This window comes from Trachurus japonicus, chromosome 20, assembly GCF_045865225.1.
Source record: "Trachurus japonicus isolate A0001 chromosome 20, Traja_1.0".
Classification (NCBI taxonomy): domain Eukaryota; kingdom Metazoa; phylum Chordata; class Actinopteri; order Carangiformes; family Carangidae; genus Trachurus; species Trachurus japonicus.
Genome location: NC_140926.1, coordinates 14,287,888 through 14,312,354, shown reverse-complemented (window position 1 = coordinate 14,312,354; position 24,467 = coordinate 14,287,888). Strand labels below are relative to the sequence as shown.

Here is a 24,467-nt window from a genome sequence, read left to right as displayed (position 1 = left end):
AGTGTCATATGATTTACTGGAGCGAGCGCCTCTAACACACGTACGGACAGCAAAGGTTTCGTTCATTTCTTTGCCACCATGGAACAGACAAAAATGATGTGCGGGGGGACTGGGGATGTTAAAGATGCCAATGAAGAGGTTCAGACGATCTGTGACAGCGTGAGTAGAAAAAATGATCGTTGGGTGGGACTTTGATCCTGAAAACTTACTCACACCACAGTCAACGTGGCCTGTGTTTCATCTCTGATGCTGATGTCACACTGCTTTGTTTTGGTTTTTCAGATGAAGCCCCACGCAGAGGCAAAAACAGGGAAGAACTACGGAGTTTTCACAGCCAAGAAATACAAAACACAGGTTGTGGCCGGGACCAACTTCTTCATCAAGGTGATTGATATTTACAAGACAAATGTTTTGTTTTCACTACCATCACTCTCAAGCCACAAACCGAAAGAAGATATAATTAAAAGTCAAAGTCAAAGTCAACTTTATTTGTCTCCCGTGGGAGAAATTTGGTTTGGATACAGGGCCGTTGTATAGGGGAGAAAGGTGATGATAATTCTAGGGGCCCAGCACCCAGTGGGGCCCACAAAAACCTAGTAGTCTAATCTTTGTATGACTGATTTATTCTGCATAAGACCCTGACTACACTGTAAAAACTCAAAATCTTTCCAAGAATATTTGTCTTATTTCTTGTCAAAATGTCTCAAATTTTAGTCTAAACTAATCTCTTTCCACTTAAAATAAGACTCATCACCTAAAAATGAACTTGTTTTTAGACAGTTTTCACTTGTTTCAAACAAATATTCAATTGAAATAAGTAGAAAAATCTGCCAGTGCCAGTTTTGTGCTTGTTATAAGAAAGAAAAATTTGCTTCACTATCAGATTTTTCTACTTATTTCAAGTGAAAATCTGCTTGAAAGAAGTAAAACGTGTCTTAAAAACAAGCTGCTTTTTATGTGATGAGTCTTATTTTTAGTATAATTAGATTTGTTTTGACTAGAAATTACATTTTAACTAGAAATAAGACAAATATTCTTGGTAAGATTTCGAGTTTTAGCAGCGTAATACTCATATGTAATGCTGCATTAGCATCAAAACAAAGTAAATAAAAAATGATAATACATACATAGTCTAAGAAAGAAGGGGAAAAGTCAGGGGGTAGGGGCCCACTTTACTATTCTTTCAGTGGGCCCAGAATTCCTAGCAACGGCCCTGTTTGGATAAAGGGTCATGCTGCTGGTACAATCATTACAAACATAACACATAACATAAAAACACATAGAAGCATCATAAAGTGCAGTGTGCCATTGAAGCAGGCATCAGTTAAAACCTACACACGTAAAAGTGCAAATTTATTCATACACGTTCAATACACACAACTGTTGTCAGTTGGGTTAATTGGGTCGCTGTCATCACAAATGTCTCTATAATATATGATTAATGTATCGATTTGGGGTTGAATCTATCAAGAAAAAAGAGAGAGAAGGAAAAAGATGGTGGCTCTAATTAGTCTAATACCTCTAGTCAGGTCCTATACCATACAAGAATACATTGCAATATGTAATTATAAGCGCTCAATTGTTTTTAAAATGTGATGGTGGAGATATGATGCTATTCATGTCTATTTTATGACATAATTTTAGGAACATTACAGTTTTTAATCTTTGCCTTAAAAAATACTGAAGCTACATGTGTGTCATGTTTATGTAAATGTTTAATACCGTTTCTTATCACTTTGTTGCATATTAATGCCCCAACTTTTCCACGTCAGCCAAGTGTATGGGGGTTGTAGCAAAAACAGAGCTGGAAGTAAAGTGATTATTGCGACTCACGTTCATCAGGTAGTCACAGTTTCCTATACTTTTTGCCTCATTGCAGGTCCATGTGGGAGGAGAGGATCATGTTCACCTCCGTGTTTTCAGAAACCTTCCACACAACGGGAGTAAGCTTGAGCTGACCAGTCTACAGGAAGACAAGGCCCACCACGACCCAATTGAGTACTTCTAAAGGGATCCAAAGTCAATCAAATCATCCCATCGGTGCCTGCAGGCTCCACTCTCATCTCATCAGTTATTATCAGTTATTATTAAATTGTCCCGACCTTTTATATCAAATAATGTTACCCAGTGCTGACATGTAATAACATACTGTAATGTAGACCATGATGATGGGAGTGTGTCAAAATTATTTTTTTTAAACAAGGTATAAAAATAATAAAAAATCCTAATTGAATGAAACACATTTGTTGTGATTCCTTTCAGTGGTCGAGGTTGTACACTGGCTTTAGAAAGTGTTCACATAACTTCACCACAGCGCACCATTGTCTCGTAGATTTAATAATGAATGGGTAAAACTGATGTTTTGCCCATCACCCTACTGTAATCCATAATGACAAGGTGAAAGGGAACCTCCCCAGTGGATCAGTAAAGTATCTATCTATCTATCTATCTATCTATCTATCTATCTATCTATCTATCTATCTATCTATCTATCTATCCATAATCTACTCTGGCCTCTGATTTTTTGATTTGTCTTGTTGTATGTTGAGTAAAATCAAGTTTTCTCTGATATAATATCTAATATATGTAGGTTGTGGAGCCATGTAATAAAATCGGTCATGTAGCATAGCAGTGGCTCATGAAAGAAGATTTTTCAACCAAGCTTTCAGGGGGAAAAGGCACAACCCTATTACAGTAAATCTCTGCTGACAACCATATAATAGAGTGCTGAAAACCATATGTACATACTGAGTGTACGTGACAAAGGGCAACTTAGTGAATGTATGTGACAAGTCATGGACATGTACAGTAATATATTTGTTTAGTTCTATTACTGTGCGTTATGTGTACGTAAGATAGAATTGATGAATTTGCTTCTTCAAACCAAGCATAGGTCAACTTTACAGTGATGTATCTACTATTGTGAGCTTACGCGCCTGTCACACACATTGAACACATTGAACAATTATGAGAAAGTAAACTGAATCTTCAAGACAGATTTGCAGTAAGTTGTGAAACATGCCAAACCTTTTGCTCAAAGTAAACACACCTGAACCACACCCATCTTGCAGCAGGCTCAGGACTTTCGTACTGTTTGTTAAGGAAAGCTGATGGGAACTTACTTAGAATGAAAATGGTATGAAAAAGTTATGAATTTACATGTTTTTCTTTAAAAAGTTCACATGTTATTTATTGTTAACATTGTTTTAAATATAGGCCTATGTATTTTTATGCTCCAATAATTGCACATCATGATTTTAAGACACTTGTGATCCCCACAGAAGCATAAGAAAACCGAAGAACATAAAAATCACCTTATATTATTTAAACTTATAATAAGATTTAACATATTTAAACATGAAGGTATTATTTTAACACTAGCGTTAGGACCTTTAGAACCTACCACAGGGAACACACAGATGCACTATAAGTGATTTATGCAGTCATCATCGACAAGTCAAATCCTGTATGCCACTTCGTTAGAACTGGAAATGTTTGAACTGGTGGCTCTAACATTAATCACACAACCTTATTGTGACCAGAAGTAATCTGATCACACTGCAGCAGCTTGACGGCTGCATCTCATTGAATCACTGACATAGGCCTACCAGTCAGCCATACAGGTTAGATTTGGATCCAAAACACTCATGCGTTCGATATAGTGCAATATAATAACAGCTGAAATTGAAATGCACTGAATGCACAAACCCTATTAAATCTAAATAAAAAGACAAATTTGCAGAAACATTGTGAAACATGCCAAACCTTTTACTCAAAGTAAGCACACCTGAACCACACCCATCTTGCAGCAGGCTCAGGACTTTTGTAAGGAAAGCTGATGCTGGGAACTTATGAAAATGGTATGAAAAAGTTATGAATTTCAATTCAGTAAACATTTTATGTAATATGAACTGAAGTGATGGCTCTACTATTAATCACACAACCTTATTATGACAAGATGTTATCTGATCACACTGCAGCCAGATCACTCACATAGCCATACAGGTTAGATGTGGATCCAAAACATGCGTTATAGTGCGATATAACAGCTGGAATTGAAATGCACTGAATGCACAAACCATGATGACGCACGTTTTACATCTCTAACATATAAAGAGGTATTGAAACCAACATGTTTGGTATCTGACCACTAGCCTATGGTGAAACATGGAGCTCGATCGGACTCGGAGTGTGCACTAAACACTTGGACGGGTAACACTTTATTTTAAGGGGTCCTTGTTCCTGTGTATCTACCTAATTAATTACAGTGTAATTACCTATGTAACCGTATGTAATAACATGTACTTACGTTGTAAATACATGTATTTTGGTGTAGGCTACTTACAGGTCCTTGTTACACTTGTAATAAAAAATGCTTGTGCAAAGAGAGAGGCCACTTTGGCATTTCTTATTACAAGTGTAACAAGGACCTGTAAGTACACCAAAATACATAGGCTAATGTATTTACAATGTAAGCACATGTTATTACATACGGTCACATAGGTAATTACACTGTAATTAATTAGGTAGATACACAGGAACAAGGACCCCTTATGTTACCCTTGGACGTCTTGCCTACATTCCAGTTTCAGTGTAACACCGTTGTTAGAAATGTATTGAAGTTCGTCAAAATTAATTAATGAATTCCTTCAGATTCATTTTATTTAGTTAGCAGCACAGACTGTAAAAAGCAGGTGACTTTGCTCGCTTTTATTTTTGTTTTTATGCTAGGCTTATGTCATTTAGTTTGGTGGTTTCCATAGCAACTGGAAAGCGTAATCAGTTCGTCTCTCTTTCCTGTTGACAACTAGGCGTGGTAAGTAATGACAGCTCCGTGTTTTTTCACAATTATCATATTTAAAGATTAACTTTAGACAAAACAAGATGTGTAAAGTTTCATGGGTAATTTTTTTCACGTTTTGTAATAGTTGTTGTCGTGTAGCCTTCCGTAATGTGGTGTTTTAGCTGAAGCTGCTCGGTCGTAACGGTCCGAGACGTTATGGTCAGCTGTTAATGTAAACGGTAACCATTCTGGTATATTAGGCCTATATATTTGTTGTATTTTACTAATAATAAGGTGATTTGGGGTGGGGTGGAGTAAACAAACACTGCATGTCTCTTGCAGATGAATTAGTTTTTTGTTTTTGTTATAAACACTACGATGACCACACTGTGGGCCCCCTTTTCGTGTGGGGCAGGAGCTGAGTCCGACAGACTCAGGGTATAGTGTGTTGTCTTCAACCTGCTGGGCCACAGAGAAGGCACAGGCCATCCTGGATAACTGCACTCACCTTCTCTCTTCAAAGTAGTAGGCTACTGCTGCCATCTAGCCGCAGATCATATGTCCTGCCAAGTGCTGAACAAATAAGAGTATTCGTTTGTCCCTGAGGCAGAAGCACCAGAACCTAGATTGTGTAGATTCACTCACACTAAACCAGAAAATCATGATCAGCAAGGAAGCAAAACTTCTCAGCATAAAATTAAAGTAGTAGTAGTTAAAGTAACATGACCTGGTCCAAACACATCAATCATTTGGAACTAGCCAATATTAGATTGAACCACGTCAAATCCCCGTCAAATCCCCCTGTTTTTTCTAGGAGTTGCTTTCTGCAAACTGCACATCATGCACATTTGTTTTCCGTCCTGGTTCATCATCTCCAAACATGAACTCAAACAAAAAGTCACATTCATTTTAAAACAAAGCACTGATCGTGGCCAAACAGTGGCCCTGAAATACATTATAATCTACAACCCTGCTCTTAGGAAAACAAAGCTCAGCTTTTGATAATCAGGAATCCTTTGGAAGCTTTATTAAGCTGCAATTGCTCCTAATTAAAGTGTAGTTAATTTATTCGTATTTTATTTTGGTTAGAGTATAAAAATATATTTATAAGACTGTACAATTGATAGTAACAATTAAGAGGAATCAGCTCTTAGGGAAATATGCGTGGCTCTTAAAAGAGCCGTTTGATATTATTTTGAGGTGTCTGAGGAACAGCTCACTTCTTCTTGGGTGCTGCCTTCTTGACCTTAGGCTTGGCCACCTTCTTAGCGGGGGACTTCTTGGCAGCAGGGGCCTTCTTGACCACCTTCTTGGGGCTCTTGGTTGCCTTCTTGGGGCTCTTAGCTGCTTTCTTGGGAGCAGCTGCTGGCTTCTTGGCCTTCTTGGGGGACTTCTTAGCCGCTGGCTTCTTGGCTGCCACCGCCTTCTTGGGGGACTTCTTGGCCGCTGCGGGTTTCTTCGCTGCGGGCTTCTTGGCTTTAGGAGCGGCCTTCTTGGCTGCGGGCTTCTTGGCTTTGGGCTCGGCCTTCTTGTTCATCTTGAAGGAGCCGGACGCTCCGGTTCCCTTGGTCTGGACCAGAGTGCCCTTGGTCACCAGGCTCTTGAGGGCGATTTTGACGCGGGACTTGTTCTTCTCCACATCGTAGCCTCCGGCGGCCAGAGCTTTCTTCAGGGCAGCAGCGGACACGCCGGTCCGCTCCTTGGAGGCACCGACAGCCTTCACGATGAGCTCGCTGACGCTGGGACCGACTTTCTTGGGCCTGACGGCCTTCTTCTTGGCCGCTTTGGCCGGGGCGGCGGCTGGAGCTGGAGCAACTTCTGCCATTGTTTCTTCTTGTTCTCTGTCTAACACGACTGACAACTCTGAGTGAGTGAACTGTTGGAAATCCCGGAGCAGGAGGCGGTACTTAAACACACCATGAGAACCGTGGAGACTCAGTCCAGCCGTGGCTGCTCTGTGCAGCCTCGACACAGGGACACTTTGTGTTTTCTCGTCGCTCAAAAAAGCCTCAAAAATCAATGTGAGAAAGTTAATAAGGGCTGCTAATGAACTGAGCCGATAGCGGACTTTATTCTCTTCATATTCAAGTCATGAGGAGCTCTGATTGCCTCTGGGTTTTGTTTGTGGAGCCTCTAAACCTCAGCTGATCATCGTGTCGGGCACCGCTGCTCAATGACTTTCCCCACTTTTATATCTTCTAAAACCATATAAAATGCACCACAATTGCACCGAAACTAGTTTTCTAGCTAGTCAACATGTTTGTTCAGAGATCCTGATTAAAAAATACCTCCCACTGATGTTCAGTTTGTAAGAAATTCAACTTCATCTCCTAGCAGCAAACACACTGCTGATGGCCGAAGCTTAGGCACATTCAGCCAGACTCTTCCTTATGGAGGATGTTAGAGATTATTAAAAATGTGTTAATCTTACAAATTAGTTCATAGTCAGGTCTTTAATGATTCCAAGTGGATATTGATAATAGCATGAATGAAAAAAAAATCATTAGGTAGCCTACTTTGAGAATCATCTTACCCTATCTGTTGCTGTGGCCAGCTGAGAAGAATAATATGGCTATGTGTGTCTGTCTGTGTGACAGTGAAAAACAAACACCAGCAGTAACTGCAATGTGCCTAGATTTGTTTGTAAATCATTTTTGTGTATTTTATGAGTGTTTCACCAGATAAAATATCATATTGCAGGGCTCCAGACTGCCCTTAAATGGGGGCATTTTTTGTTTTTTTAGGCCTACTATTGAAAATGGATGGGGCAACACATGTCAGGCCAATGTGTGAGGATCATGAACAAAAAAGAAATGTGAATATTTGCTTACTCGATTAACGGTGTGCGCCCCTAAAATTGTCAGAGGGCCACCGTGCTCCTAGTAAAAAAAAAGTTAGCCCTGTAATGATGATACACCTGCCGCTCTGATTGTGTCTTATCTTTCCCCTCTACAGGTGGTGTTCAAAAGTGATATTGAAATAAGGAAAGGCTTAATAGAGGCCTGATCTAAATGTATATCCTCTCAAATCATACTCACATAGGCTAATTTGAAACACATGGCTATGAAATCATAGCAGGCACAATACAAGTTATGATAGAATTTGTCTCAAGGCAGGTCTACACCGTCTTTTCATCACTGACACCCACTTCATCAACAGTATCACAGATCTTCTTTCTGTGTATAGTGACAATTTTCAAATTATATGACAAGATACAAAAATGTAAAAAGAACAATATGGTGATTGATTTGTGTTAAGGTCCCATGGAGTTGTTTTACAAAAAAACAACTTGAATTTACCAGAGTTGTAGAAAACCATGATTAGATTGCAATCACATGTGTTTGGTGGACTTCATCTCTGATGTGACATGTGGACTCAGTCTCTCTGACACTGTACAGCGTTGTGATAATTGATTATTTGTTGATTATTTGAATACACAATGTACCAAGACATTCTGTTGATTATTTGAATACACAATGTACCAAGACATTCATGTTTAACAATTAAATGTCTGTATATTTATTGTAAATAAAACAATACGTACACAGACAAATTTGCACATGAACATAAAGAAATAGCCTACATTATGCTCTTACAAAAACTTTGGATTGACAAGTGCAGGGATGCAAAGGGTCAGGACCAAAAAAGAGAGGAATTTCCCAGGGGGGGTGCTCACCATTAACAAATAAGTACATTATAATATCAAGTCAATTTCCAGTAGTTCAACCCCAACCAAGTATTGAGTGCATAATGGACAGTTTTCAGAAGGCCAACATTTCTATATTAAAGAATGCTGAAACAATTCCTTTGCAATATTTCCATTTTGGAGATACTGATTTTTAGGTCTTCACTGAATGTTAGTCATAATTATTACTATTAAAATAAACTGAATAAATAAAGACATGGGATGTTTCATTCAGTGTGTAATGGACATATAGGCCTAAGTGGCTGAAAGACAAGCTCTTGGGGCATGGGTATCATTTTTATTTGTGGTTAGTTCAAATCTTTGTGGTAGTTGATGTGCTATTTAGCACATCAATTAATGGTTTTCCTAAATTATTTCTAAATTTCACAATTTATTTTTAGATTAAAGATATGCATTCTTTGACCCTTATACTAATCATAACCCTAATGTACCGTTATAAGGTCAGATGATGCCTTGAATGCGTCATTTAGCATATCGTTAGTACTGATATACGGAATTTCGCTGTTTAGGGTTCGAGTATGTGGCTCTGAAAAGAGCCTTTGTGTTGGTGGTGTCCAGGAGAAGTTTACTTGGCCTTGGCGGGCTTCTCGGTCTTCTTGGGCAGGAGAACAGCCTGGATGTTGGGCAGCACACCACCCTGAGCGATGGTGACTCCTCCCAGCAGCTTGTTGAGCTCCTCGTCGTTGCGGACGGCCAGCTGCAGGTGACGGGGGATGATCCTGGTCTTCTTGTTGTCGCGGGCAGCGTTTCCAGCCAACTCGAGGATCTCAGCGGTCAGGTACTCGAGCACAGCCGCCAGGTAGACGGGAGCACCAGCCCCCACACGCTGAGCATAGTTTCCTTTGCGGAGCAGCCTGTGGACACGACCCACTGGGAACTGGAGCCCAGCACGGGAGGAGCGGGTCTTTGCCTTTGCTCTGGCCTTTCCCCCGGTCTTTCCTCTTCCACTCATGGTTGATTGGTCTCTTTAGTCTGGGTACAAAGAAATGTGAGGCTCCACAGCTCAACTGTGTCTTATATGAGCGCAGGAGCGGGACGCTTTGTGGCGGACCAACCAGAGAGAGGCTCCAGCAGCGGCTTCCTGCTCTGGGTTTGTCCGGGCTTTTCTTTCCTCCAATGAGCAGCAGAGACTCGGGCGGCGGGTTGGTCCTGTGGGCGGCGCTGAGCTCCAGCAGGAGCCCCTCACCAATCACCAGCCACAGACGTCGAGCAGCGTCACTGTGTCCCAGCCGGTCTCAGGCTTTAAGAGCCGAGTGCCGCGGCGGTTCATCACACTTTTCTCCAGTTTAGAGAAAGACTCAGCGAAATGGCAAGAACCAAGCAGACCGCTCGTAAGTCCACCGGAGGCAAAGCCCCCAGGAAGCAGCTGGCCACCAAGGCTGCCCGTAAGAGCGCCCCGGCCACCGGCGGCGTCAAGAAGCCTCACCGTTACAGGCCCGGTACCGTGGCTCTCCGTGAGATCCGTCGTTACCAGAAATCCACCGAGCTGCTCATCCGCAAGCTGCCCTTCCAGCGCCTGGTAAGGGAAATCGCCCAGGACTTCAAGACCGACCTGCGTTTCCAGAGCTCCGCCGTCATGGCTCTGCAGGAGGCCAGCGAGGCTTACCTGGTGGGTCTGTTCGAGGACACCAACCTGTGCGCCATCCACGCCAAGAGGGTCACCATCATGCCCAAAGACATCCAGCTGGCCCGCCGCATCCGTGGAGAGAGAGCTTAAAGAGGCTGCTCCCACTAAAACTACAACAACGGCTCTTTTAAGAGCCACTTCACTTTCTTTAAGAGCCAATGCCTTTTGTTCAAACAATAGGCTATAATAATCACAAAGCTGCACAATCTTTTTTGGGATTGGTGGCGTTGCGACTACAGTTTTTCTCGATTGCTAAAACACATTTCTCGAAAGCTTCTCTCATTTTCTCTAAAGTGTGAACACAAACCCCAATTTTCACCTGTTTAGACACAACTTACCAACACATTTTCATTGTGATGCACCTGTGTTGCATAATGCTGAGCACGGGTGGCAAAAGTCAAACACAAGTAAAGCACAGGTTTCACCGGTTGAACACAACTCAAAATGTATCACACTTGTGGCTAATGATGTGAGGGAACATGTATAAACCAGTTGAGGATGAAGTCCTGTGGGCTGGCCAAGTACAGAGAAATGATGCTGTGGCTGAGTTATGCACTTCTCATTTGTATATATTTGTAGGCTACTTTATTTTTACGTAGGCCTACTGTATACAAGTGCTAAATGCACAAGATTTCTGTTTGTTTTTGTACTGTACAAGTGCTACGTGTAAATGCACAGGATTTCTGGTTTTTGTACTTTTTTTTTTTTTTTTTACAGTACTATGTACAAGTGCTAAATGCACAGGTTTTTTGTTTTGCAACATGCATTTAGCCTACAGTGAACAATAAACATTTATTTCTACAGCTTCATGTGCTGAGCATTGTGTTTTCTATTTTTCTATGTAGTGTTTAGTGGCTGCTCAGTAGTGTTTTTAATTTTGATTGACTCGGGCCACGATTTAACAACATAGTTCAGTTTTGGGCACAGATTGAACTGTTTTGAGGTGAAAGTTTGGTTTTGCAAGAAGAGTTTGAGGTTTTGTGAATGTAGCTTGAAAATTGGGATTTGTGTTCACAGTTTAGAGAAAAGGAGAGAAGCTTTCAAGAAATGTGTCTGAGCAATCAAGAAAAACTGTGTAATTCTGGGCCTGGTTAGTGTCATTCAGATTCTGCTGCTGCTGCTTTGGTTGCTCTGGAAGAAAGGACTTCAAGGGCCCACCCTAATTTCCTGTGAGATCCTGTGCTGCCTATTAAGAGTTGAGAACTCAGGATGTCATGTGTGTTTTGTGTGGGTGTCAGGACACTTGGGAGTTGAGGGTAAAGTTGCTGACAGAATAGCAAAATAATCCTTAGCTTAGAAAATATGGATCTGAATGTTTAAGTGGGTAAAGGTGAATGTTACAGCATAATGAGTGGTCAAAAGAGCAGAAAAGGAAGCCATTATTTTACTTAGCAACCCTCTGTAAAAAGTAAAAGGTGGAGGAGTATGTTCGGACGAAAATATTAGGTTATTTTAACTAGACTGAGATTGGGGCATTTCTGTCTGGCACGTTGTTTAAAAGTGATTGGTAACCATGTTATAGTGTGAGTGGTGGGAATTAGAGACTGTGGTCCATGTTGTTTTCTTGTAATGTACAGTTGTGTCAGAGATTAAAAAAAAAAAAATCTGATTCTATCTATTCAGTGTTGAAATACTTCCACTCTACTGGGTTTTATGAGAAAATGTAATTAATGTCTTGAAATGACCTGTAGAGGGCAGCATGACGCTGGATAGCGTAAAACCTGCCGGAAATTCAGAAGAATGTGCTCTATGGCGGCATACACCCTCCCCTTTTTTCTATCACGTCCGCAGAGAGGGTTTGAAAGGCGGCGCGTCCTACAGCTGAACCAGTTGAGTATTTTTGTACACAGCAGTAAACATGTCTGGAAGAGGAAAAGGAGGAAAGGGACTCGGTAAAGGAGGCGCCAAGCGGCACCGTAAAGTCCTCCGTGATAACATCCAGGGCATCACCAAGCCCGCCATCCGCCGTCTGGCTCGCCGCGGCGGAGTCAAGCGCATCTCCGGCCTCATCTACGAGGAGACCCGCGGGGTGTTGAAGGTCTTCCTGGAGAACGTCATCCGGGACGCCGTCACCTACACCGAGCACGCCAAGAGGAAGACCGTCACCGCCATGGACGTGGTCTACGCCCTCAAGAGACAGGGCCGCACTCTGTACGGCTTCGGAGGTTAAACATCATCACCACAACTAAACACAACGGCTCTTTTCAGAGCCACACAACCAGTCTGAACGAGCTCAATCTTTCACTTTTTATTGTATCAGAAGGGTATCTGTGGGGTCTTGAAAAGTATTAAAAGGTGATGAATCAATTTTGGGAAAATTAAGACCCTTAAAAAGTATTAAAACGTCTTTTCAGGACTTTAAGAAGTCTTAAAAATTTGAAGGTATTTTTGTCTGAAGTAGTTATCCAAGAGTTTGAGTCCTAAAAAACATTGAGTGTGTGTGAATTTATTCATTTTAAGCCAACGAACCGGTGCATAAAAAAGGAAAGAAGATTGCTGTTTTTGTTTTTTGAGTGGAGCAATGTTTTTTTGTTTTGTTTTTTGATAAACTTTGCCTTTGATTTATTATCCTAGCCTATTTTGAATTCTGTTGTATCATAGTGGTCTATAGTCTTTATCACAAATTAAAACTGTTATTACATTAAAAGTGTCACTGATGTAAATGGTTACAGCTTGAAGTGGTGGTGAGGTGTTAAATATTGAGAAGGTCTTGAAAAAGTCTGAAGTTTTAAAATTAACTTCAAGTTTCCTGTATATACCCTGATCAGGTGTAACGTCTCGGGGAGAAGATGATACAGAATTGGAATATTCAACGAGGCCATAACCTGTCATCTTTTTTTCCCCATTTATGCTCAATTTTTCTAATGCAAAACAACCATAAAAAAGTGAACTGCAACATACAATACACTGACTTTACAGGTTCATCCTCCCTTACTACATGTTAGAGTAGGTTGATTGATTGCTGGGGGGGGGGCAACCACCATTCCAACATCCCATCAGGCCAACAGGACTATAATTTCTAAATTCCAACACTTAATTTTCTATAAAATGTCCCATTATTCCCACGATTTTTGACTAATATGGTTGGAATGATAGTTCCCCCCCCCCCCCTTTTTTTTAAATGGCCTGCCTTTCCGACAATTCCTTTAATAGCGTTTTTTTTCCCCAAAAAAATAAGGTTTTGCACTGGTTGGGCTTAGGCAATTATGAAAGGAGTTGGTTAAGTCTAGTAAAAAAGTTGATAGAGAGTAGACAGGCTAGATAAATAACAAGTCCAGATAAGTAGCAGGGAGTCACCTGTTGAGTTACGCATGTTTGCTTATTCAGAATGGTGGGGCAATGGCATGTCAGAAAAGCAGTTTCAGAATGACACAGAATACCATTATTGCTGTATCATTATGTGAAAACATCTCCTTTTATTAAATTGACCAATTTAAAAGTAACATTGTGAATGTGAATGTTGGTGTCATGCAGAATGGGCACAATGGGTTATGCTTTGCTGCACAGGTCAATTGTTTCATTAACATGTGACCAGTCGGGTGAATATGGGTAAAGTGGGACAATGGGTAAAGTGGGACAGTTAAGCTTAATCATGTTTATCTTTACATGTGTATACTTCTATTACTAAAAATCATCATTGAGCTAATCATAGGTATGTATGAGATTAAAAAAGAGTGGTTCTGTGTCCATGACATCACTTCCAGGGGCGTGGCTCACCATATTCAACTACCTCCACAGTGAAACAGGGTGGTAGCTAAAATGACATAGCGTTCTTAGCTGAAAGATGTTAGTGTTCTAGAAATAAGCAAACTGGTGGATAGTTTGTAATTGTGATATATTTTGTTAGGGGGTGTAATGGTGATTCATAATTTTTAAAAATCACATCCATGTGAGTCTTACATTTTTTTTAAAGTGGCATTTTGCTACTGTCCCAGTCTACCAATGTGCTATTGGTAAAGTGGGACAGAGTGTTACTGGCAAACTGGGACAATCATTTAAGTCATTCTAAAGGTAGAAATAAGTTCCACTTTTATTCATCCCCCATAAATTTAGCTATGGCTAGCTAGATATATAAACAAATTTACTTAAATTGCATAAATCAAGGTAGCTACAATGAAAATTATGCTTGTGATGCTTAGCTAGCCTATCCTAGCTAGCTAGTAGGCTAATGCTAATTGGCCTAATCCTATTTCAGAATCCAATGGCAGAAAAGAGCAGAACAGGGACAAGGAAAATAAAGATTTTAAAATAAAATTGTATTTTTAATAAAAACGTTAATATTTCTATTCATTAGAAATTAATTGTTGTTGTTTATATTATTGTGTTTAAATAGAAATGGAGGTGTCCCAGTTTGCCAATATATGGTGTCCCACTTTACCAATAGTGCCTCAAAATTTTGGTTTTGGGTCAATTTGTTTTGGGTGAAGGGTCATTCATCCAGTGTTTAATGTTTCTTTGTTTTTTCTTCTACATAGTATAGGAGAGATCTTAAGCTATTTAGAATGGTATCATATGATGGGCTAAGACATTTGGTTCATAATCAAAAAGGATGTTGAAGGTAGATTTTCAGAAAGTGTCCCAGTTTACCCATATTCACCCTCTATCCATAAATGGTGTAGCCTACCAGATTTTCTACAATCTCTTTGACTGAATCCCAGTCGCCCATTGTAGGCCTATGATATAATATATTAGAAAACAAAATGTGGTATTGAGCCCTCGTAATACAACTCCATGAAACCACAACTGCATAGCTAATAACACAGATACAGGACCAGACTAATGTTATTTTATTTTGTGAATAGTTGTTTCTTCCATACAGTTCATCTTGTCTAAAAAGGTTTACCCTGGTCTATACAAATAACATCTGATAGCTTATGTTGCTAATATCTCTACAGGGACTGTGATCTTGACACTACTCCAAAACCATTAAAGGGTGCTTAGCTTTACTCCCAGTGCAAAAACTTTTTTTTTTTTATTCACATTTTTTATTTACCCATTTCTCTCAGTATAACCTTTGTGAAACAATATTCAATTATCATATAGGCCTATATTCATATTTTACCTGTATTGAGATGTTTTATGTTTTTAAATTTGCTCCTTGAGCTGATTGGTGACTAGAATATGGATGAATGAATGAATGAATGAATGAATGAATGAATGAATGAATGAATGAATGAATTTATTTATTTATTTATTTATTTCGGTAGGTATCAAGCTTATATAACCGAAAGGGTGTAGGTTGAAGCCAAAGCTTATATACCCCTACCCCTTTTACCTTAAAAAATTAAAATAAAATGAAATAATATATATATACACATTAATACAATAGGATCAGATCACAGACATTTGAAATTAATCAGTAGCCTACACTTAAATTTCTGATCACAACAAATAAAGAATTGTACACAGCGCATAACCCAAAATAGTACAAAATCATTTAACTTAATTTTCCATACTGTAACAAGAAATTATGTTGTTCTTATAAAGTTTTTTAAAGCTGACTAGAGTACAGCATAATTTAATATTTTCAGGACAATTATTCCAGATGTTAACCCCTCTAACAGAAAGATATTCAACAATTTGTAACAAAGTAACATGTTCTTTGTTTGTTACTTCCTATGAGCAGAAATTGGCTACAAAGTACAGGCTACTTTTTAGGTTTGGTAACCGTGGAAACACATTAAATCACCGCTCACCGCTTCAAATTTGACGTTCAACCAATCACAGGATGGGGACCGCACAGCCTCATTTGCATAGAAGCTGTATAAGAAGAGAAGTGATTGCGGCAGTTCCACATCTGTTGTTTTCGTCTGAGAGCAGCTGAAAATGCCTGAACCCGCAAAGTCCGCGCCCAAGAAGGGCTCCAAGAAAGCCGTCACCAAGACCGCCGGGAAGGGCGGCAAGAAGAGGAGAAAGACCAGGAAGGAGAGCTACGCCATCTACGTGTACAAGGTGCTCAAGCAGGTCCACCCCGACACCGGCATCTCGTCCAAGGCCATGAGCATCATGAACTCGTTTGTCTCCGACATCTTCGAGCGCATCGCCGCCGAGGCCTCTCGTCTGGCTCACTACAACAAGCGCTCCACCATCACCTCCAGGGAGATCCAGACCGCCGTCAGGCTGCTGCTGCCCGGGGAGCTGGCCAAGCACGCCGTGTCCGAGGGCACCAAGGCCGTCACCAAGTACACCAGCTCCAAGTAAACGGCTCTGCTGTTTACACCCGACCCAAAGGCTCTTTTCAGAGCCACACACTTCATCTGAAAGTGCAAACTATCTTTTAACTTTATTAATCTACTTTCAGGGTTCTTACGGATCCTTAAAAAGTCTTTGAAAAAAAACGCATTGCATTTATTAATCTAAGAACAAGGCCTTAATTGGCATTAAAATGTCTTAAATCAATTTTTCAAAAGTCTTAAAAATGTTGATAAGTGGGATTTTATGGTTGTAATTAGTCTCAAATCTCATAATTGGTAACATTTCGACATAGAGAAGTTAGTGGCGGCCGTCAATGCTAAATCTCTCACCGCCTCCAGCTCCCGAGTCAGTGTTTTGATTTTTTTCCCGGACTTTTTATGCATTTATTTTGAAAGGACAGCTGGAAAGAGACACAATCCAATGTTCATGTAGCAGTCACTTTACCTTGGATCACATAGGAAAGTGGGTATAATTGCCCCTAACCCTATGTAATTGATGTGGGGTTTTTCTTTTTTTTTCTGGCTTTAAAAAAGTCTTAAATTTAACTTTAACTTGGCTTAAGCTGTAGGAACCCTGACTTTACTTGACACAGCTGTTCAGTAACTGTAGGGTGGCTCATCAGTATTTGGATCAATCGGCAAATATTACGCTAACATGACTTGTGATGGTAAATTTGAATATTCCTTGTTTTAATCACATGAGACGTCCCCACACCCTGCCCCCCCTCAAGATAACAGATCTCCTTTTGTTAACCATTTGTGTATTTTAATGTCTCTAGACCTTGTAATTGTAATTTAAATCTCTTTGTAGAATACCCAACCTCCCACCTTCTCACCAAGATACCAGACTTTTAATTGTAATTGTAAATTCAATTCCTTTACATTTCAAGTACCTGAGACACCCAACCTCTCACTTTCTCATCAATATTCAAAGCCCTTTTGTATTTTAAATTGTGTTGACTAGACCTCTTAACTTCTCACCTAAACACAATACCCTGCAGGATGCTCCAGGTGCCGACCCCTGCAGCAGGGTGTGAAACACACCTAGGGGGTATTATGTTTAGGTCTCCCCATTCTCTTTGTCTTTTCTTTACCATGAGAACTGAACTTTCCTTGCAAGGAAATAAAAACTTGTTGGCCGGCAGAAGTCTCTATTTCATTATTCACCAACAGTAAACAGCTAAAAATTTCCACGACAGACTCAATTGCAAACGATGATAATTGTACAATGATTGCACAAGAAGAAATTGCATGCTCTTCATAATGTTTAGGTCGTTATTATGGGTATCCAGTAAGGCCTTCTACTGTTCCAAAGAGAGTCAAATCCTTGCAGAGACCCACCAGAAGAATCTCTAGTCTATCCTTTGACGTCTGAAACACAGACTTCACCAAATTCATTCAGATTCCAAAATGATAAGGCACATGCAATGAAAGTTTGGAGACTGTGCACTTGAATCACTTCAGGATGTCACAAAAGATACAAATAGGCTATAGACTGGGTTTTTGGGTTCATGTGTGATTACTGTTTATGTTGAGTAAAATGCATCAATATTGTTGTGATTCAAATAAAGTACTTAAGAGATTACCTAGCTAATTTAGTGAGTGGTGGTGGTGTGGATATGCCAGACCATGTCCAAATAAATGCACTTACTTTTGCGCAATAGCCCTGACCTGTATGTAGATTAGACCCCGGCTCAGTTGGTGGCGCTAAAGACAACAACATACAACCTCCCTCCAGTCTTCATTGACGTCCGCAGAGAGGGTTTGAAACGCGGCGCGTCTTGAAGCTGAACCAGTTGAGTAGTCTTGTACCCAGCAGTAAACATGAGTGGAAGAGGCAAGGGAGCCACACACTCAATCTGAACAAGCTCATTTTCTATCACAAGATGGTTATCATTTCTTAGTGTAACTTTGAGGATTGATCTAGCACACAGTGGCTTCAATTAAGGAGGCCACAACGGTCAGTGTGGGTCAATCATATGCCATTTATTTACAATAAATCAAATTCTAAAATAACACAGTCAATGAAGAACAAGGGGAGTAAACTAAATATCAAAAAGAAATATAAACCCAACACACTTACTAATTAAATGTGCAACCACAAACCATATCACCATCTAAAGTGAACTCCCAGCATCTCAACCACACCGGTGAATGGAGGACCCCACCAGCCGCAACACTAGAAACAGAAGAAGACAGAATGTTAAAATCCTAAAACCAAGCGAACTCAAATTAAAAATAATAAAAGACAATAAAATCAATATGGCTAAAATATAAAATACTAAACTAAAATAAACGTCAGTCAGTGCTGTGCCTAAAAGCAAAAGAAAGCACTGTTAATTTAGTTTGTAGGACATAAAAGTATGAGGTTTAAATGATGATATTTTTGCATACCTCTGTATTTTAAAACAGTTAAGGTTTAGTCCTACAAACAAATGATAAACCCACAATTAAAATCATTAAAACACAGATACCTCAGGGTGCATGAATGCACCCCTACGTTACCCTAACAATTAAAATACTACCCTGATAAAACAATTCTAAAAACCCCAAAAGTCTATCTTACCAGAGCAGAGAGTCAACAGCCACAGCCACAGTGCACAATCAGCTACTAATCAGCCTCTCCTCAGTTCCTGTCTCATCTGATTGGTCTCTGCTCTCTGCTGCTTCTCGTGACCTACTGCTACACAACAAACGGCAATAGATGCCAGGTGGTGGACCGAAGAAACTGCTCCCAACTTTGGTCTATTCTACAGTGTCCCATGTAGCCACTTCAACCCTGCCCCGTTTTGCAAACTGCAGCCAGGTAACTGCATCCTCTTGGCTCCTAGGTTTCTCTCTGAGAAGTCATCACAGGTAGACAGAGCCTTCTTAACTTCACCTCATAAACATCTTAACCATGAATGATCCATCATAGGATACTCTAAAAGTTATTACATAATTTGCACACAGTTGCTGTAGGCTACTTAGTTACTTGAAACATGGCAACACAGAGAGTGTGTGTTAGTCCAAGGTGTGGCTCTGCTGGGGTGTGCCACCTGGACATGCTCAGCACTGCAGGGAAGTGACAAGTTTAGACAACACTGGTGACTTTGTTACACGGTGTAACAATGACGCCTGTGAGTTGAGCGCTGAGAGTTGATTACTTCGAAATGTAGACCGTTTTCTTTTCTTTACTTTTTTAATACACGACCCATAGACTATCTACTTCCTGTTCATGACTGAAATGTATAATGTGCAGTAAAAAGCATGGCAACAGCTGATTGTTACAAACAGGCTCAGCAGAAAGTTGTCTGCATGCCGTCTAACTGTTTTACCCAGTTTGCCCCAAATCTAAAAATGTGTCACAATCAACACAGGAGTCAGACACAGAGAGGGAGGATCTGATACTGAACATGCTCTCCACTCTATAAACTTTGCTCAGTACTTTAGGCTAATGTCAGAAATATGATGTTTTTTATGGGCACTTTAGATTTATTTCCAATAAGATACCTATTATTCAGTTTATTAGAAATATGTGGATATGCACCAGGTTTGAAATCAAAAGAAAAAAACATAACATGGACATCTGCTGCTACTGAACCATTAAATGCACATTAACATATTAAAAGATTACCATCTTTAATTTAAGTAACAGAAATAAAGACTATAGGTTTCTAAACATTGTCACCAATTCAATAATTGATCCACAGCAGATATTTTGAAGACTTTCTGAAGCATCTGTTTGGCCTGTACTGAAGCTATTTTACAAATAGGAACCTACCGCAGACAAAAACAACAGAATTACAACAATTTGATTAATTAACTTGTTATTTATTTCACCCTCACAAAATAGTTTAATTTTGAAATACTCCTGTCGTGATCACACAATGATATTTGAAAATATTGATTATTTTATTTAATATATTCAATATTTAACTTTTTTTTTAAAGGCTAAAACCTCCGTTTATTGCAGAGCTGTGTGCGGGGCATTGATTTTACTCACTTGGCCCTGTTGTCTCTCTGTCTCTCTCACACTCTCACACACACACATTCTGGATAAGCCAAAAAAAAAAACAATAGGCTATATATGTTTTAATTTGCACAAGGCAGTAACAGGACAGTGTGTTAGTCTAAGGTGTGGCTGGCTGGGATGTGTCAGCTTGAGACGCGTGGGGAGACGCTTTTCAACAGTGGGAAAGGTTCAGTGTTTGGAAAAAAATATATTTATCATAGGCTACTTTTGCTGCAGGCTTTTAATACTTGTTTCACAGCAGATATTTTTAAGACTGAAAACTGAAACCACTGTTTGGCCTGTACTGAAGCTTGTTTTTACTATACCACAGACAGAAAAACCACAGATTAGAGAATGTGGTGGTCAAGTTTCTTTTCTTTTCTAGCTCATACTATATGAAATATTCTTTCCCCAGGAGAACTGAGTGGTTATTAAATACTGAGGTGCATTTATTCATCTTATTTATTGTAGCAGCTCAGGCTGAGATGTGTGTGGAGACTTTGCAGGTTATTGCTGCAGTGGTATGTGAACGGAAACATCTCAAAGGTCAGTGACGATAGGTTTTAATGAGCTCAGAGCAGGACAAAAAGTGATAATGATGCTGCACTAAATACATTCCCTGATAATGAATGATTTATGCTGTCTGATATAGCAGAGCATCCCCTGGGGAGTGATGAGTTTAGCTATGTGATATTTTTCCATCTGGGGCTGGTGGGTGGTAATGGGCCTGTTGTTTTCAACGACCGATACAATGCTAGAGACTGGGAGGCTGCCAAGGGAGATGAAAGTGTGTGATGATGGTGAAAAAAGTAGGAAACTCACACAGAGAGCTTGTTCACTGATGGGAACATAATAATCTCTTTATTATTGATTGAAAATAGGTTTTTAGGAATTACTAATCTCAGATTAGTAATGGAAAAGTATAGGAGGCATGTGTGTCAAGAACAAAGTTGAGGTAAAATTGTGGAAGCAGGGCCAAACTGTGCCACAGAAGCACTTCCATCTTTGACAAACAACCTTTCATATCTTTCTAATTAAGGCAATTTCTTAAATGTGAAAGCAAGACAGTCTACTTCTTTAACCAGGGCCGTTGCTAGGAATTCTGGGCCCCCTTAAAGAATACTAAAGTGGGCCCTCCCTCTAACTTTTCCAGTTTTGTTTTTTTTCTTAGACTACGTATGTATTATCATGTATTATTTAGCCTACTTTGTTTTGATGCTAATGCAGCATCACACTGCAAAAACTCAAGTATTTTACCAAGAATATTTGTCTTATTTCTGGTCAAAATGTAATTTCTAGTCAAAACAAATCTCATTCTACTTAAAATAAGACACATCATATTAAAAGTAGCTTGTTTTTAGACACTTTTTTACTCCTTTCAAGCATATTTTCACTTGGAATAAGTAGAACAAATCTGATAATGGAACAAGTTTTTCTTCCTTATTACAAGCACAAAAACATGCTTTCACTGGCAGATTTTTCTACTTATTTCAAGTGAAAAAATTTTTGAAACAAGTGAAAATGATCTAAAAACAAGTTATTTTTTAGGTTATGAGTCTTATTTTAAGTGGAAAGAGATTAGCTTTGGCTAGAAATGAGACATTTGGACAAGAAATAAGACAAAAATTCTTGGAAAGATGTTGAGTTTTTATGAGTATTAGTCAGGGTCTTATGCAGAATAAATCAGTCATACAAAGATTAGACTACTGGGGTTTTTTGTGGGCCCCACTGGGCGCTGGGCCCCTAGAATTATCATCACCAAAATCGTGAATTGACAATAAATTTAAGCCCATTCAAAACGCCTGTGTGTGCTATAACATTTCCAATCTGAGGATGGCGACAAACGCAGCGTTTACTGGGGGACTCTCCGGAAGATGAAGAAGAAGAGGAAGAAAAAGGACCAACAACATCAGCATGCCATCATTTTAATAAGCCATGTTCAGACCTGTCTGCGGTCAGAGCAGCCGTGCACTTACCTTCACTATGCTGTCTTACGTGCTGTCCCGATGTTTCTGCCAGGTCCTCCCGGAAGTGACCCGTCCTACCTTTGCTTCAGTTTTGCGGACTTTTACAACCTCCATTCCTAATTGCGGAGAGACATCCAACAATGGTAAAAACTAAAACAAAAGAACAGTATTTCCTTGCTATGTAACAGCAACCACTAAATACCTAAAACTATTCACGTCACGTCTGTCTTTTTTAGTGGTGATTTATCATTACAATTTTAATTATATCCACGTCATTGTCGTTTTAAAGTGTTCAGGCCTAGAATAAAAGAGCAGCCCACTTACTGTGGTCGTTTTTCTTACACTATTGAAAACTGCCTCACATTGGACTGTGATTGGTATTTTTGCTACAAATTGAAAAGTCAGCTCACATGTAACTAGATTATAAGTAAAATGAACAGGTTGCTATTAAATCAGGAAATGGTGAGTTTGACTTATTGCATAATAGAAATGGTCTAGTAGATACTGTAAAAAGTTTAGAGTTAATAATGTGTAACCTTATGCTGTCGCCTCAGCTTCAGTGGTGACCTACTCTCAGCTGAAGGCCATGTTGTCCAACCGCAACATCCAGCTGTTTGATGTGAGAAATCCCGATGAATACCAAGCTGGAAACATTCCTCATGCTGTTAATGTCCCATGTAAGTGTTAGCACATGTACAAAATGAGGAAGGGTGGTTAACTTTGAGTTGATACTTTCATTTTCTCATATATGTGTGTGTGTGTGTGTGTGTGTATGTGAATATGAGTGGGCACCCTGGAAGATTCCCTGAAGCTGACCCCGCAGCGCTTCCAGGAGAAATATGAGGTGAATCCTCCTGGGAAAGACGATGACAACATTGTGTTTCACTGCAGAAGTGGTAAGAGGAGCGCCACAGCCCTGGCCATCGCCACTCAGCTGGGGTTTAGCAGGTAAATACCAGTACATGACCCTGTGAAGCTCAATGATTCATCACAGTTACTAATCAAATAATAAATAAATAAAACAGAGTACACTGTTTAACTGTCTGGATGAAATCCCAGTCCGACTAAATCAGATTTTAACCATGTTACATAATGTTGACTTTGCTAACCCCATAGTGTACATTGGGCTGCAAAAACTCAAAATCTTTCCAAAAATATTTGTCTTATTTCTTGTCCAAATGTATAATTTCCAGTCAAAACTAATCTCTTTCCACTTTAAATAAGACTCATCACCTACAAATTAACTTGTTTTTAGATCATTTTCACTTGTTTTAAACAAATTTTCACTTGAAATAAGTAGAAAAATCTGCCACTGCAAGTTTTTTGTGCTTGTAATAAGAAAGAAAAACTTGCTCCACTGTCAGATTTTTCTACTTATTTCAAGTGAAAATCTGCTTGAAAGAAGTAAAAAGTGTCTAAAAACAAGCTAATTTTTTATGTGACGAGTCTTATTTTGAGTATAATTTGATTTGTTTTGACTAGAAGTGACATTTTGACTAGAAATAAGACAAATATTCTTGGTAAGATTTTGAGTTTTTGCAGTGTGGGCTGTGAATGGAATACGTTACATGTTGCTATTTAATAATTAATCATTAATGGTGCTGCAGCTAGAGTGCAATGTCCTCAGACGATTCTTCAGTTTGCTGAACACTGGACGACCTTTGAGTAGAAAACCAAACAGACAAATGGCTAAGCTATTCTCATTATGTTTCTTTTTCTCAGGGCAAGACACTATGCAGGAGGGTACATTGAGTGGGCGGAGCTCGAAGGAAAATAAATCTGAGATGAATTCTGCCTTCTATTGTCCAATTTAAAGTTAAATCAAACCTACAGTATATACAAGTGTTACACTGGAGCTGTTCTTGAGCAATGTTTTATAACCATTTCATCATATCGACTGTTAGGATGTTAGGACTGACAAGGATGCAGTTAAAATTCAAACTGGCTGTTTATTTACTTTTAGGCTTTCATTGTTAAGTACTTTTTTTTTAACTTGTTCCATTTTTTTACACTAATTTTGCCCCTCCAAATAAGGCTATGCTGTGTATCATTTTCATTCCATAGAGTAATATAATCTCTGTCAGACTGATTAATATGAAAAAGCTTGATGATGATTAAACTGCATATGAAATTCATCCTATTTCTATGTTCTTGTAGACCCTCCCACACATTACACACAATTTTCTCTCAGTTTCA

General features: G+C 39.5%; 6 protein-coding genes and 1 pseudogene across 7 annotated transcripts in view; 5 read left to right on the top strand and 2 right to left on the bottom strand.

The window, feature by feature from the left end:
- LOC146966607 (cystatin-B-like) overlaps positions 1–24,467 on the top strand; it is a 49,311-nt gene continuing 24,844 nt past the window's right edge. Inside the window, exons 1-3 of one of the 2 annotated variants that reach the window (XR_015034479.1) lie at positions 1–159; positions 283–384; positions 1,880–2,068. Coding sequence is in view for 1 of the 2 variants with exons in the window: in XM_085763032.1 (XP_085619158.1) it covers positions 79–159; positions 283–384; positions 1,880–2,008 (312 nt within the window). In the remaining variant the exon portion in view is untranslated. Of the gene's footprint in view, positions 160–282; positions 385–1,879; positions 2,229–24,467 lie in introns of those variants that run through there. The other variant, XM_085763032.1, reaches the window with a different exon arrangement.
- On the bottom strand, positions 6,000–6,647 carry LOC146966613 (histone H1 pseudogene; annotated as a pseudogene).
- On the bottom strand, positions 9,027–9,456 carry LOC146966612 (histone H2A). Its single transcript, XM_085763024.1, has one exon. It carries the CDS (start codon positions 9,439–9,441, stop codon positions 9,055–9,057), a length of 387 nt encoding a protein of 128 aa, XP_085619150.1. The 5' UTR covers positions 9,442–9,456; the 3' UTR covers positions 9,027–9,054.
- LOC146966611 (histone H3) lies at positions 9,766–10,256 on the top strand. The gene has a single exon (XM_085763018.1). The coding sequence runs from the start codon at positions 9,796–9,798 to the stop codon at positions 10,204–10,206; it is 411 nt and encodes a 136-aa protein (XP_085619144.1). The 5' UTR covers positions 9,766–9,795; the 3' UTR covers positions 10,207–10,256.
- LOC146966610 (histone H4) lies at positions 11,962–12,306 on the top strand. Its single transcript, XM_085763052.1, has one exon. The coding sequence runs from the start codon at positions 11,975–11,977 to the stop codon at positions 12,284–12,286; it is 312 nt and encodes a 103-aa protein (XP_085619178.1). The 5' UTR covers positions 11,962–11,974; the 3' UTR covers positions 12,287–12,306.
- Positions 15,931–16,365, top strand: LOC146966609 (histone H2B 1/2). The gene has a single exon (XM_085763027.1). The coding sequence runs from the start codon at positions 15,943–15,945 to the stop codon at positions 16,315–16,317; it is 375 nt and encodes a 124-aa protein (XP_085619153.1). The 5' UTR covers positions 15,931–15,942; the 3' UTR covers positions 16,318–16,365.
- Positions 22,192–24,406, top strand: LOC146966608 (thiosulfate:glutathione sulfurtransferase). Its single transcript, XM_085763017.1, has 4 exons — positions 22,192–22,414; positions 22,826–22,948; positions 23,057–23,219; positions 23,994–24,406. Exons 1-4 carry the CDS (start codon positions 22,240–22,242, stop codon positions 24,046–24,048), a joined length of 516 nt encoding a protein of 171 aa, XP_085619143.1. The 5' UTR covers positions 22,192–22,239; the 3' UTR covers positions 24,049–24,406.